The following is a 14,359-nucleotide window of genomic DNA, read 5'->3' as shown; positions in this document are numbered from 1 at the left end:
TGTGTTCAGTTTTTCCAAATTAAGCATTTATGCATATAATATAATATTTGCATATATACAGTATATAGCACCATTAGAATGAACATTTAACGCTATAAATTTCACAAGAAATACATCAGAAATATTGATTATAAATATTAAATATTATTTAAATATATAATAATATTGTCATAAATATTGATCATTTGGATAGGATTACAGTTGTTTGGGATCCTGGGGTAGTTTCATGCTTTATGTTACTCTGCAGTTTAATTTTTGTCTGGATCGGGTGTTTTGTTTTTGTTTTTTCTTCGTCCGCCTCTGAGAAGCATGTATTGTGTGTATGAGTGACCATGCCACAGCTATTAAAGGGGTGATGTGATCGCTTAGTGGTTAAGGTGCTGGATAACTCATCAGAAGGTTGTGAATTCAAATCCCAAGTCCACCAGCTGCCACTGCTGGGCCCTTGTGCAAGGCCCTTAACCCTTATTTGCTCACTTGTATAAAATGAGATGAAAATGTTACACTTCCCAAGTAACAAAATGGAAAACAGATGCTTCTCATGCCTGATTTATCATTTCGTTGTAATGTTAAAAAAAAATGTAAAATCTTGTTTTACCCAAAAAAACAGGATATAAGCGACAGTGTTTCTATTTTAGTCCATGTGTTTGGTTTTTTTTTACTGCTCAGACACTAATGTTGTGAGTGGAGTGTGATCATATGACCCTGTGATTCATCATCTGCGTTTGTAGAGAATAGAACTCGAGAAAAACTGTGCGCTACTCTGGTTATTTTATTGCCGTCGAACCACAAATGTTTTCTCGCTGGCGAGTATAAAAATATACTGTAGACGTCCCTGTGGAAAACAAATCCAATCCTAATAGGGTTACATTTCATTTAACTATGTCAACATGGATCAAAAATTTCACATCTTGATTTTGGAGTCATGATGACCTAATATCCCAGCCGTTTATTTTTGTTATATCTAAAAATATTTTCATTTTGCTTGGGTCATCTAGTTTCCTTTGAATAAAATCATCTGAGAAATGTCTCGCTATTAGCAAAGAGTCTGTGTAATAAATGAAAACCCAGCGGAATGTTGGATGTCGATTACAGGAGCTGCAGGTGGATACCTGGGCTTCCCAGTGGGTCTTGAAATCAAAAACAATATATATAGCTAGATTGGTTGCATCGCCACTGGGGGGTGAAGCTCAGTCTCACACTGCTCAGGTAGCTGATGTGATGGAGAGTGATTGAGAGGTGTTATTGTCACAAGATAGCTGAGAATGGAAAAAGTACCTCTGAGTGAGAAATATGTCATGTTTCAGGTGTTGAGGATACACATGCCGACAGTTCATCCATTTTGTTACGTGAATATGTTCCTCCGTTCAATCAACTATCGAACTATGGAGAGTAAATTGTCCTGAATTATCTTATGTTTACTGGAGTCTGTCTAAGCTTAAAGTTTTTATAATAGAAATAACAACGTATTAGATGTATTGATCGCATTAATATATCATAACCAGAATGATCATGAAAGCTGCTTTGGTAGAAAATTTATCAAACAATTCTCAAGTTGCTCAGTCACTCTGAAGTCCTTTACTTGGTGTAGACATTTTCCAGTAATGCACTCGGCCAACTAAAGTCGTAGAAAGCTTTTTTTTTATCCAAAGAGTGCATGTGAGATCCCTGGCAAAGAAAGGTTTGCATGTCCCTGGAGAGAAAGAAACGCGTGTCCAGTTCCATAACATCATATCCATGTGGATTTGGTTTTACCTGGCTTTCTAGCGTTTTAAGAGATTTAATGGGTGTTATTGTGCACATGCTTTCACGTGTTGAGTATTTATTGGCAGAAGTTGTACCTCTGCATGGTTTTTACCTCAGCACAGAGCCTTGACTGTTCGCAATCCGTCCAAACACGCTAATGCCTCTGATTGTTCTGTGCCCAACCAAGAGACTTTGGCCAGGTGTAAAAAAAAAAAAAAAAAAAGTCAATTTGATCAAGAAATGTATAACAGTTGCAGTGTGTGAATGTGATGTGAAATTCTGATGAAATGCAAATTATAAAACTACAAAGTCTAAAAATACTTCTCTCTCTCTCTCTCGGTGAGACAGATTGATAAGCCACTCGATGGGGATTAACCGGCGAGCTCCCTGCTGTGTGTCCTGCCCTGCGGCCCACTGCCTGCCCTCACTCTTCAACACCTCCTTCACCGAAATCATGAAACTAGTATTAACTGAATGGCAAATGATATGGATTTTTACTGTTTCCAATAGACAGTAAAAACACACTCACCACATACTCATACCACACATATACACTTAGCCATTTACACACACACACATACATACACACACACACACACACACGGTCATTCCTACTGTCACATACATACATATATACATGCATACATTTGCTCACACCAAAGGGAGTGACCTCATGACAAAGCCATATCTCCCTCACGGCTGCCTACCAAAAAACCTGAAAAACTTCAGCTTCACGGCACGTCCATGAGGAACCAAAACGGAATGTATTCTGCACAGTGAGCGCCTGATTCTCTCAACGGTGTCCTTCGATCCCAAAAAGGAGCTGCTTGGATTTTAATGTCCACCATTCATCATTTGCATTGATTTGATTTGGCTTTATTTTGGTTTTGCACGTCTGTAAAGAGTGAGGTGTGCTTCACTTGCCGATTGCATGCCGACAACGATGGCGCCCCAGAACACTGATGCAGATGCTATGCAGGTGCAGGAGGTCATGGTGGTCTCTGCCAAGGCGGCCAGCAGAGGCTCAGATAGAGGTGGAGGAGGTGACGGGGCTAATGCAACGGGTGGAGCCAGCAGACGGGAACAGGAGAGTCAGGAGGAGTCTGCAAGCGAGGGTTCTATAGACAGCATCCCCTTGCGTCTATGGGTTATGAACGGAGCCATCATGTTTGGACGAGAGTTCTGCTACGCAATGGAGACAGCCCTGGTGACTCCCGTGCTGCTGCAAATTGGTAAGTTATATATGCACTTATTTAATCTTCAATGTTGTAAATATGATGTGGATGAAGAAGATTTAATTGGACAATATTGAGCAGCATGTGAAATTCCAGCATGTGGTTTTCTGAAGGTCAAATTTCTTGTTGCGTTTCGTTTGCCACGTGGATCATTTACACTCCTGCATGAACTATATTCAGATAGGCTGTAGGGTCACTTTGCCTCCAAACGCTGCTGCTTAACTGTCAGAGACATATAAGACATAAATATGGTTTTAGTATGCCAGTATATTTACACTCTCACCTCTTAGTTGTGATATTTACTTTGCTGTGATTGTGCAGCTGAAATCAATTCAGGTTTTATTTGTATTTATTTTTTTTATTTGTTTTATTTATTATTTATGTTCATCCATGGTCAGACATTTCAACACTCTCATTAGATTAGAATAAAAGTAATAATCTAATGCTAATCTAATACACTTTTTACTTTGGCATTCTTCCATCAATCCATTTATTTGAATTTGATTTTCTAACCATCTTCCTAAACTTCCATCTATCTTAACTTCCAGCTCTCTGAAATTTTTTCCATTCATCCACCTGAACTCAACTAAAAATCCATTCATCCATTCATCTTGAACCAAAATTCTGTCATATCATGTAGGATGGATGGATGGGTAGATGGGAGGTTGGATGGATGGGTGGTTGGGTGGGTGGGTGTTTAGAAGGTTGGGTGGGTGGCTGGGTGGGTTTATTTTGGATGGGAGGTTGGGTGGATTTTGGATGGGTGGAGGGGGGGAAGATGCTTGGGTGGGAGGTTGGGTGGATGGTTTGGTGGATGGGAGGTTGGGTGGATTTTGGATGGGAGGTTGGGTGGGGGGGTGGATGGATGGGAGGTTGGGTGGGGGGGGTGGATGGGTGGATGGATGGGAGGTGGGGGGGGTGGATGGGTGGATGGATGGGAGGTTGGGTGGGTGGATGGGAGGACGGGTGGTTGGGAGGTTGTATGGGTGGGAGGATTTTGTATGAATGGGAGGTTGGGTGGATGGGATTTTGGGTTGGTGGACGGGAGGTTGGGTGGATGGATGGATGGATGGATGGATGGGAGGTTGGTTAACTGGCTTTATGTGAAATAGAAATTTGTGAATTTGGTGATCCCTGAAGGTCAGTTTGGCAGAAAGAATATTATTGAAGTTGCTATAATGTTCTCATTTATCTTTTTTAATGTGTGTCAAAAGGCCGAAATGACTGGCATCACTTGCACACAAAGCGATTAGCACATAGTACATTAGAAAACCTGGAAACTGATTAATGAGCACAATATAATGCCAAAAGTTCCCTTTTTGAGAGAGAGAGAGAGAGAGAGACAGAGAGAGAGAGACAGAGAGAGAGAGACAGAGAGAGAGAGACAGAGAGAGAGAGACAGAGAGAGAGAGACAGAGAGAGAGAGACAGAGAGAGAGAGACAGAGAGAGAGAGACAGAGACAGACAGAGAGAGAGACAGAGACAGACAGAGAGAGAGACAGACAGACAGAGAGAGAGACAGACAGACAGAGAGAGAGAAAGACAGACAGAGAGACAGACAGAGAGAGAGACAGAGAGAGGATGAGGGAGACAGAGAGAGCGAGGGAGAGAGAGAGAGAGAGAGACAGAGACAGAGAGCGCTAGCTGGCTGGCTTAGATGCGTTATCAGAATGCCACTAATGCTGGTCCACTGAGAATGGCTCTAGCTGTTTTACTGGGGCAAATTGGGGGTACTTTGGAGGGCACATGGTAAGCTGAGCTTGTGGAAATCCTCTTGGCACTATATGGATAGTGTTACACTGACGCAAAAGAAGGCCTTTGCTAGCTTTAATACTTTGTGTGTTTGTGAGAGACTGAGAATCTGTTTTACTCTCATACGTTTCTTCAATCAGAGTAAACATCAATGGATTGTTGGTATTTAGTGAGTAACACATGCAATTAATATAACCTGTTCATAATTCTAATCATATTTATTCATTTACTTAAACTGTCTCTGTTCCTTGAGGTTTCCAGTAATGTGTCATTGAGAAGTTCTCAAGAGATTGAGTGTTGACTTTTTTGTTTCGCCTGAGACCAGAACGTGGGAACTGCCAGTGCCCTCTTATGCCCTCTTTGTTCTCTGTGTGATCTTTCTTTCTTTCTTTCTTTCTTTCTTTCTTTCTAAAAGGGCAACATCATAGATGAGTGATCCATAGTGTTGTTATAGAGCATAGTCATTTTTCTTTCCTTATCATCACTGTGTTCTAAGACTATTTCTGCACTATTTCTTTGTGTGTGTTATTTTTAACTTTCAAGCACACTTGTCATCTTTTCCTGACTTTTCCTCATAATTCAAACTGAAATAACATGACATCCTTTTGTATTGCAGCTTTATCATCATATTTACTAACTATTTGGTCACCAGTCTGTGAGAATTCTTCTATTTGGCATTCTTTTCTAATGTTTGTTATGAATTTCAAATTTTCTATTTGTTAATTAAACCTGTATCATGATAGATAATTTTATAATAATTTGGTGTGTCTCTGTGTCTCTGTGTGTGTGTGTCTGTGTGTGTCTGTGTGTGTCTGTGTGTGGTGCACTTTTAGTAAAAGTGCATGAAAATGAAGGTATTATCTGGGTTATGTATGCTATGATAAGCTAGTTGGCTAGCATAGTGCTTTAGAGACTTGCGTAACGGCTGTGCCCGGATTAACGCTGATGAAATGTCAACAACTGATGTCCGTCACCAGAATAGTTTTTGTCTAGTAAGCTGTATCAGCAAGTGGCTGGTCTGATTTAATGATGCAGGCAGTATGCTGACCGTTGTTGTCAACTAATTCCTGTCACTCGGTAGTGATTCTCCTCTGCATTCGTATGTACATTCATACTCGTTTCAAATGATGCTATGATGCATGGTCATTAAATATGGTTTACCCGTAGAAACAGGAGCTGTATTGTATGAAAAAATGTGGCATGTGTTGTTACCAGCCATTGTTGTGTATTGTTCCAGCACTACTCCATTAGTCCTTCTCCCATGTGTAATATGATCCAGTGCTGAGAACAGTTTGCAGCTTTAGACAGGAGCCTTCCATGACCTCAGGTGTTTATCAGCAGATAAGTGGGAGGAGTAAATACACAGCCAAGGAAAACATCTGAAGTGTTCACTATGGTGGGAATGTGTGGCTCAGCTGATTCTGGTTGGTTCTTAGCTGAGATGATGTGTTTTACTTTCCCACAATATTGCTGACAAAGATAGGAGTCACCCAAGTAGCATGTTATTTTTCTTCGCAATCCATCTTCATAGCTCATTGGTTTCAAGCATCCCAAACCAGAAACAGTCATTTTTAGCCACGTTGAGCAATCCCGAATGATCGTTATTAGAACATAAGTGCACACTTTTTAAACATGACAGATTGTACTGAGTGTCGAGAAACATTTTACTCTCTCTCTCTCTCTCTCTCTCTCCTGTAAAAGGGATAAAAGCCTTGTACGCTTAACGTTGTACAACCTGATGATGTCCAGACGGTGAAGTGACATAAATGTATTAGAGACATCCACACTACACAGACTGCCAGTTAAGGTCCTAGAGGTTGCTTTCTAATCAGGTTAAAAGCGGTCTTGTAGGACAGCAGTACACAGACACGGAGCATAAATAAGCCACTCCAGAAATAATCATATGCGTCATTACTGTCAATCAATAGACGTTCTTGTTAGTTCTAGGTCATTTATGTGTTGAATCAGATAGTTTTGCTGTTAGTTGTGGAACATGAGAATGTTGGTGTAGTCAGTGATCCTCCAATTTGTAAATAGACCAGTCCAGAATGTGTTTTGCAGACACATCTCACAACCCAGTGCGACACACTAGCTTACAGCTCGCTGAAATGCCTCAGGTTTATGCTACATCTCGCATACAGATTGCAAGAATTTAGCAGCGTGTTCCTTACAGTTTTGACATGTCTGTGCTGGTTGGATAATCCGATCCAATCCATCCATTTTCTGTACTGATTACACTACAGAGGGATGTTGGGAACGAGGTGTCTATCCAGGGGACTCACTCATACTCACACACCCATAAACTAATAGACTAAACACTTTAGGGACCTTCTGTTAAAGGAAGCTAATCTGTGACAGGGTAATTATGTTGTGGCCTAGTTCAAAGTGCAGTTTGAATAAGTGTCACGATGGACTCTGCAAGACTCAAGTGGATGCAGGACATGTCACAGCCTCACTTTACACTTATATTCCCACAATCTGCGTTATTGTTCATATCATTCAGCTGACTACTCAAAACCGAGTCTATTGCGTCACACCACCACTTCTGTTTACTGTTCACATGAACTTTTGATGACTGGATTTTCATCAGTTTCACTCGAACAATGGTTCTGTTCGTTCGCCTTTTTGAATTTCAAGTACAGCCAGTGCCCCCCGTCACCTTCAGCCATCTGGAACCACAAAGGCAGGAAGCAGCGGGTTCTGTGAGAACCTGTGAGGTTTGATTTCTCGGTGGTCAGTCTGTGCATGGGAATTAAAAAGTGCTGTCAAGCTCTGAAGAACTGACAGCTCTGAACACGGTGACAGAACTGCTGCTCTGTCTTTCTCCACTGCACTGGATGTTGAATGTGTATATACCCACCGCTCTGCAGTAATGTGTGTGTATGTGCATGTGTGTGTAAGGGAGAGGGAGAGGTATTCACTGGTTGTCCTGTTTATGCCTGCTGTAGTGGTGCAGTGTTATGTAATGGAGCTGAATCAGAATGATAAAGTATGTGTTTTGTTTTGTTTTTTTTCAATCCGCATACAGTTTTAATTATGCCCTATGGGAGGCGGAAGACGGGTCAGTTTTTCACAATTAAAAGATGTTTGACTTTTGAAGGCAAGACATGAATATTGCAGCATGCACCCTTTAGCACCGGAGGCTGTGAGCATACTGCAGTAATGCTGAGACATCATGTACCTTACTGCATTGTGCTCGGTGTTCTCTCTGAATGACACACGCGTTATCCCTGTGTGTGTGTGTGTGTGTGTGTGTTATCCACAGATTACTCCGTCTCAGTTCTTTCTCTCAAAACTTGCTGTCTTTTTTTTTTTTTAATTCAATTCGATTTTATTTGTATAGCACTTTTTACAATAGACATTGTCTCAAAGCACCTTTACAGAACATAAACATAGAGCAGAAGGTAAACATAATTAATGATAAAGGAAATAACGAATAATACGTTTTTACCGTTCATTTGCTTTCATTTTCTGCTAATATTTGTATTTTTTTGTTTTCCTCACTTAGACCTTTTGCATTTTTATAGCATAATGCTGAATAATTCATTGTAGTCAACAATAGAGACAGTAAGCTCTTTCAATTGTGATTGAGTAGCTCAGTTGTTGAGCAAACACTCACTTAGTTGTGCAAACTCCAGCGTGAGATCTCTAGATTAATATTTCATTTCTCCATCTGCTGGACCAGAGCTCAGTACCTGGCGACTGCAGCGTGCAACCTGTGTTTCCGTCTCAGCCAGCAGACTGGCGGTGCCCACAAGGTGTCCTGCCCAACTGCATCACTGTCTCGTTTGTTCTGTTGTTGCCCGCTTAACCCCCTGCCCCTTTACCCTACTTGAACCAGTAACTGGTCGTAGAAGACCTTCACAGGCAAGAGGATTGGGAAAGCTCCAGAATGTTCTTCAGAATTTGGCACTGATATCTGAAAGCTTTCTAATGCTCAGAAAACCAGCTAAAACTAGTTAACGATGGATCTGTTAATGGAATATCCGAACATATCCAGGGGTCAAGTTTGTCTGAGACATTTTCTTGTTTGTTTATAGAGTGGAGATATCCAGGCATGTTTGTTCAGCATCTTTCAAATCTTTGTTGTGATTATGACCGTATCTGGTTTATTAATAAAGACTCGACATTTTGAAATTTTCTCAAATTTTTATAGGCCTTTTTTTTGTGAAATTTAAGAGCACAGATGTGGGCAGTAGTGGTGCACTTGGTGGTGGTCTTGAGTAGAATAAAAATCACAATTTAACCTTTTATGCAGTATCTAACTTAGGGTTTCCCTATTAGAGAGTGTTCCAAATAAGATCTCCTTAAATACTCTAAAAGCCCATCCATCATTCATCTTTCCTCCATTCTTTTATCCATCCATCCATATTATAGGAGCAAAGAGATGTCAGTCCACAGGAACACTTCTTATACCCCTGTCCTACCAAAAGACCAACTTGAAGATGCTTTGTCATCAGAAAGAAAGGAATCAAAAGCTCTAACACAATTTTTGGATCAGTTATCCTTACCGAACCAAATCCTGTAATTACTTTGGACAAGTGTGAATTCTGGTCTCGTGCATATTCATAGAAGCTAAATAATGTAAACAGCTGGAGAAGTTTTGGATTGTTTTGGATGAGCCTTCAGGTGCTTTGGTGTAAGTGCTGAACAGACCATGCGTACTGAGAGAAAGGGAGAAAGCACCTGTTTCCTGCTGCTAATGTGTCTAATGGTCTGGTGTAGGAGTGCTTCAGGCTTCACTACTCTCACTTTCCCTCACACACACACACACACACACGCAGTCTTATATATCTTAACTAAATTTCATTTTCTCATTAACATTGTGTGAATAGAAAGCATTTGGAAGAAGGGAGAGGTTCATTGTTAGTGTAAATGAGTGCAGTGGATGGATTTAAATCACAGGTAAACATGAGGTGTGTGTGTGTGTGTGTGTGTGTGTACTGGAGCATTGAGCATGCTTTTGATATGCGTGTACATATCGTAGGTCTATAATTTGTAATGTATTGGTATCCCTGTTGTAAACAAAAACTCATGATATTGTGTGGTAGTAGTATTCCTTCTGTAGATGTTTATACTGTAGATGTATTCTTCAGTGCTGTAAGTTAGATCCCTCTTTTTTTATTTTTTTCCCCCCAGTCTCCCTCACTCCCTCCCTCCCTCTTTCCGTCTGCCACTTTGTCTCTTGCTACTTCCTGGAGTCCTGCGACTCACCATGCTCTCAGTATTGTTAGCCATTTTTGACCCACCGGGAAAAAAAAATCCTCCTGTCATTATTTACCACACTCTGCGATTTTCCTGTTTGGGTGTTTACTTGCTTCAGGTTTCGAGGGAAAAAACAACTTGCTCACCAGTTAATTCCAGTCTATCTCGTTTGTTCCCAATCTCTATGGAACTTGAGAAATCTCACAATCTCTGTGAAACATGAACAAAGACAAAGCATGTATTTTAAAAACAATTTTTTTGGTCAGAAGAGGAAGTGACTCGGTGGACGGAGGTGCAGTTCTAGTGGTTTTGGGCAGGAAGTTCTCGACTCCGGATTTAAGCAGGACCTGCTGTACCTCCGTTGTGGTATATGCACACAGTCACGTCTCTGTGCTTCCATCCTGAGAAGAGCTTCCAGAAGGTTCTTCTCATGGCTGCCGAGCATCCGCTTCATCCAGCTCTCTGTACTTTGGGAAATCTAATGTTCTGAAGTGAAAATGGAAGCCTGTGGCAGGTGCACTAGCTGTTATCCAGTGGCCTGTTGGAACAGCGCGTGAGACCTGTGCGTTTTGTTTTTCTGAGTATTGTGTGGAGGCCCTGGTTTTAGATGACCAGTTATTCTTTCCCACTACACTGTAGGAATGTTCACAGTAGCAATGGTCAAGTGGTGGCTTAGTGGTTAAAGATTCTGGATTGCTGCATTCAGTAGTTCAAGCTCCAGAGTGCCAAGCTGCAAATATCAACATTCCTACAGCTACAGTGTTGTGTGAAAGAAAACCAGGAACCAGGCAAAGATCTGTGTAGTTTTTTTTTGTTCGAGATTTCCCTTAACCCTCAGTGGATTTATCAGCACTCTGACCTTAAATTCTTAAAAATCTGGGATAAGATTTTTACAGTATGGCTCTATATACTACATCTGTAACCCGTGTATATTTACATTTGACAGACACTCTTATCCAAAGTGACTTACATATTATACAACTGAGCAGTTGAGGTCTTTCCTCAGGACTTGGTAGACCTAGGATTCAAACTCCAAACCCTCCACTCAGTAGTCCAACATCTTAACCACTAAGCTACCACATCCCGCATGTTACAGAACCTATGAATTTTAATATTTTGTTTCGGAGGGAAAAAATAAACAGAAAACATGTTTACACCAAATTCACATGTAATTAAAAAATCAACGGGTGGTTGTTGATCTGTACGATTGCATGACTGTAATTCAGAACTACAACTGCAAAAATTAAGGTAAAACGATGGGAGAAATTACCGATGGTTCTAGAAATCCCGATGTATATTGCAGAAGTTTTGAAAAACATGCAATAACAAAAATTTTGAAAAACGTGCAATATGTCTGTTAGTGTAACTACTTACTTACTCATGGTCTCATTTTATACATTGTTTTGTATATACTGTATATTATGTATCTATTCTTTTTATATATTTGGATTTTCTCACTCTTAAGTATAACATTGAAATTTCCCCATTGTGGGACGAATAAATGTATATCATCTCATCTCTTATATAGTGCTATCCATTATTTGTGTAAAATGTGACTGCAGAGGTGATTCAGAAGCTAGCGATTATTCCACCTGTAAAAATTACTGCTTCGTTTACAGAAACTGAGGAAGTTATAAATGTCCTATTTATAATAGCATGATCTGTGGAAATGTATATTGACACTCTGTCACTTGCTCACTGAAAGTCTATTATAAGCAACTAGAGCAAATAGGCTTTTCCACACACATTAAGACAGGATTAGTCTGAGTTTAAACTCATTTATTTCCACAGAGCCCCATTTCCCCTAGCGTGTTTATCACTCTCTGGACTGCTCAGTGTTTCTTTATCGTACTGTTACACCCTCTCTGGCACCCTCAAAAGTTCTCGGTGTCTGTTTATGGCCACTGATGCTAAAGGCAGTTTTGGCTTCAGCACAAATGCAGTAACGATCATATATCATAGCAGCTTCTCTGGCGCATCTATTTGGGGTATTTCCAAACTGTCAAGACCATTTCAACTGTATAACGACACTGCTTCAATGCTTCTTTGTTGTCTTCCTGGTCAGCCTTGATTCTTAATTCCTTTAAAAAGGAATTTCTTTTTTTATGTAAGATGTTCTGGAGCGCAGCGGATTAACTTACTAATTCTGCACGTGTACACATTTACACGCCGTCTCCTGAGGCACCGTTACTATGCCAACATTCACACCGAGAGCTTGCTTAATTAATTGGAAGAGGTCATGAATGGGTTATGCACACTACACGTGGCACATGGGTATATTTCTATGTATTCTAAATATCACGTTAGAATGTTTCTGTGGGTGTCTCTGTACACATTGCAAGGTATGTGTTATGAAATCAATATTCTTAATGTTTTTAAACCTTATCTCTATTGGCTATGTGTACTGAATGTGTGATCAGCAGTATTTCAACACCATTTCCAAGTACTGAGGAAAAAATATAAGCATGTTTACTTGAAAATCATTTAGAATTGAAGTATAAAGGTGAATGTTGGCGGTCTAGTAAGCTATTATTTTCTTTTAGTTGTTTACATGGAATTTAGTGTTTTAAATATCTACTCTTTACCATATTAGAGAAGGACAATTTTACTTATTTTATAAAAGAATTTTCTTCCATCTATCAATCTTCTGCACCGCTTATCTAACACAAGGATCTATGCCCCCTTTCCACCAGAAAGAACCGGGTGCTGGTACAGAGCCGGTGCTTGTGCTGGTTCGAAGCCTTCTAAGAACCGGTTTGCCTTCCCATGGGCTAGAGAGCCATCACAGAGACAAGTCTTACGTCACTGTATACAACGTTATACAGCAACTTTGGCGCAGCAGCAGCAAACACATCAACAACAATGGCGGATGTTTCTTTATTACTAATGCTTATTGCTTCGTGAACCTACATTGGCATCCAAACGCGGCGAATCCTGAATTAAAATTATTTTAAAATGGCGCTAACGACGTTCTCTTTTGTCTTGTTGGTCACAGTAGCCCCGCGCACAGCCCCTGATGCTAGTGGTTCTTAAGAGTCTAGACCAGCAATGTTTTGGTGCTAATTATGAACCACTTTTCATGGTTCAGAGCCGGTGCTTTGGGTGTCGAAAAAGAAAGAACTGATTTTAAATTGGGCTCTGGCTCCGAACCAGCACTCAAACCGCCTTGGTGGAAAAGGGACACTAGGGACTGTCCCCACCGTCTCGGGGCACAAGGACACCCTGGTCGGGTGTTTCACAGGTTGTCACACACCATGGAAAATTTAGAGATGTCAGTCAATCAAGCTACAACACTTGTCTTTGGACTGGTGAAGAAAAAAAGAGGAAATTCTGCTCACACACAGGGTGAGGGCAGGAACTGACCCCCAACCTCAGAGGTACAACTGCTAAGATACAGTTTTTCACAAATAAACAAGTTATGTGTGTGTGTGCAGATTAGGTTAAAACACTGAAGTAGTGCTTTAAGCTAACAGTAACCAGTAACAAAGAGCAGTGTGTGTGTGGTGTGTGTTGATTAGGAGAAACGTACAAGATTCCTAATCTCACATAAGGTTTCTTGTAATACCTTATTTAACACTGATCTGGTGTGTTTATGTGAAAAGGGTCAGAGATATTTGGAAATTAAAAACCGATAATATATTGTGCAAAAATCCATAATACAAGTGCATTCTCTTGTTTACATAAAAAAAAAAAAACAGCCCTGGGCTGATGTCTGTATATTTCTCTTCAGCATTGTGGGTTAAATCCACATTCAGTGCGCCTCTTTCCCGCTCTAATCTGAGAGTCAGATTTGAGTCATATACTGTATGTTAACCTAAACTTCTGTGCTTCTCTTCCTGCAGGTCTTCCAGAACAGTACTACAGCCTAGTGTGGTTCCTGAGCCCCATCCTGGGCCTCATGTTTACTCCTTTGATCGGATCAGCAAGTGATCGCTGCACTTTGCGCTGGGGTCGGCGCCGACCCTTCATCCTGGCACTGTGTGTGGGTGTGCTTCTCGGCGTAGCACTCTTTCTCAACGGATCTTTAATAGGTGAGCCTCAGGATGGGGGGGAGAAAGGGATTTTCTTTTTTGCTTAAGAAAAAATATGCAAACACAAAGAGGGTACTGGAGGTACTGAACTAACATTGACCTCATGCTGTAAAGGTAATCATATTTAATTTAGGAACAAATCAAATGCATCAGTTTACTTTCCTTGTACAAACCAGAAATCAGAACGAGTCTAAATTGAGTTTTAAAAGTGCACTTTTCCAGACTCACTTCTTGTTTCTACTCACAGTGAAGCACCTGACACAATAAAAATGTGACTTTTCACATTTCTTATCATTTATTTGACCTTGGATCAGGTTTACAGTAATTCTTTACACAACAGACTGAAATGACCATAAATGTACTATAGCTAATTGTAGCTGTAGGGGGGCA

At 40.5% G+C, this 14,359-nt stretch overlaps 1 protein-coding gene across 2 annotated transcripts in view; it reads left to right on the top strand.

Annotated features, from left to right (window-relative positions):
- Positions 1 to 14,359, top strand: part of LOC113661563 (solute carrier family 45 member 4) — a 36,688-nt gene that overhangs the window by 13,618 nt on the left and 8,711 nt on the right. The window contains exons 3-4 of one of the 2 annotated variants that reach the window (XM_027175880.2): positions 2,095 to 2,978; positions 13,781 to 13,969. In XM_027175880.2, the coding sequence (XP_027031681.2) occupies positions 2,678 to 2,978; positions 13,781 to 13,969 (490 nt within the window). In that variant the 5' untranslated portion in view covers positions 2,095 to 2,677. Of the gene's footprint in view, positions 1 to 2,094; positions 2,979 to 12,639; positions 13,316 to 13,780; positions 13,970 to 14,359 lie in introns of those variants that run through there. The other variant, XM_047808002.1, reaches the window with a different exon arrangement.

This window comes from Tachysurus fulvidraco, chromosome 24 (genome assembly GCF_022655615.1).
Source record: "Tachysurus fulvidraco isolate hzauxx_2018 chromosome 24, HZAU_PFXX_2.0, whole genome shotgun sequence".
Lineage (NCBI taxonomy): Eukaryota > Metazoa > Chordata > Actinopteri > Siluriformes > Bagridae > Tachysurus > Tachysurus fulvidraco.
Note: the sequence above shows the minus strand (reverse complement) of the source record. Positions and strands in the feature narration are given on the sequence as shown.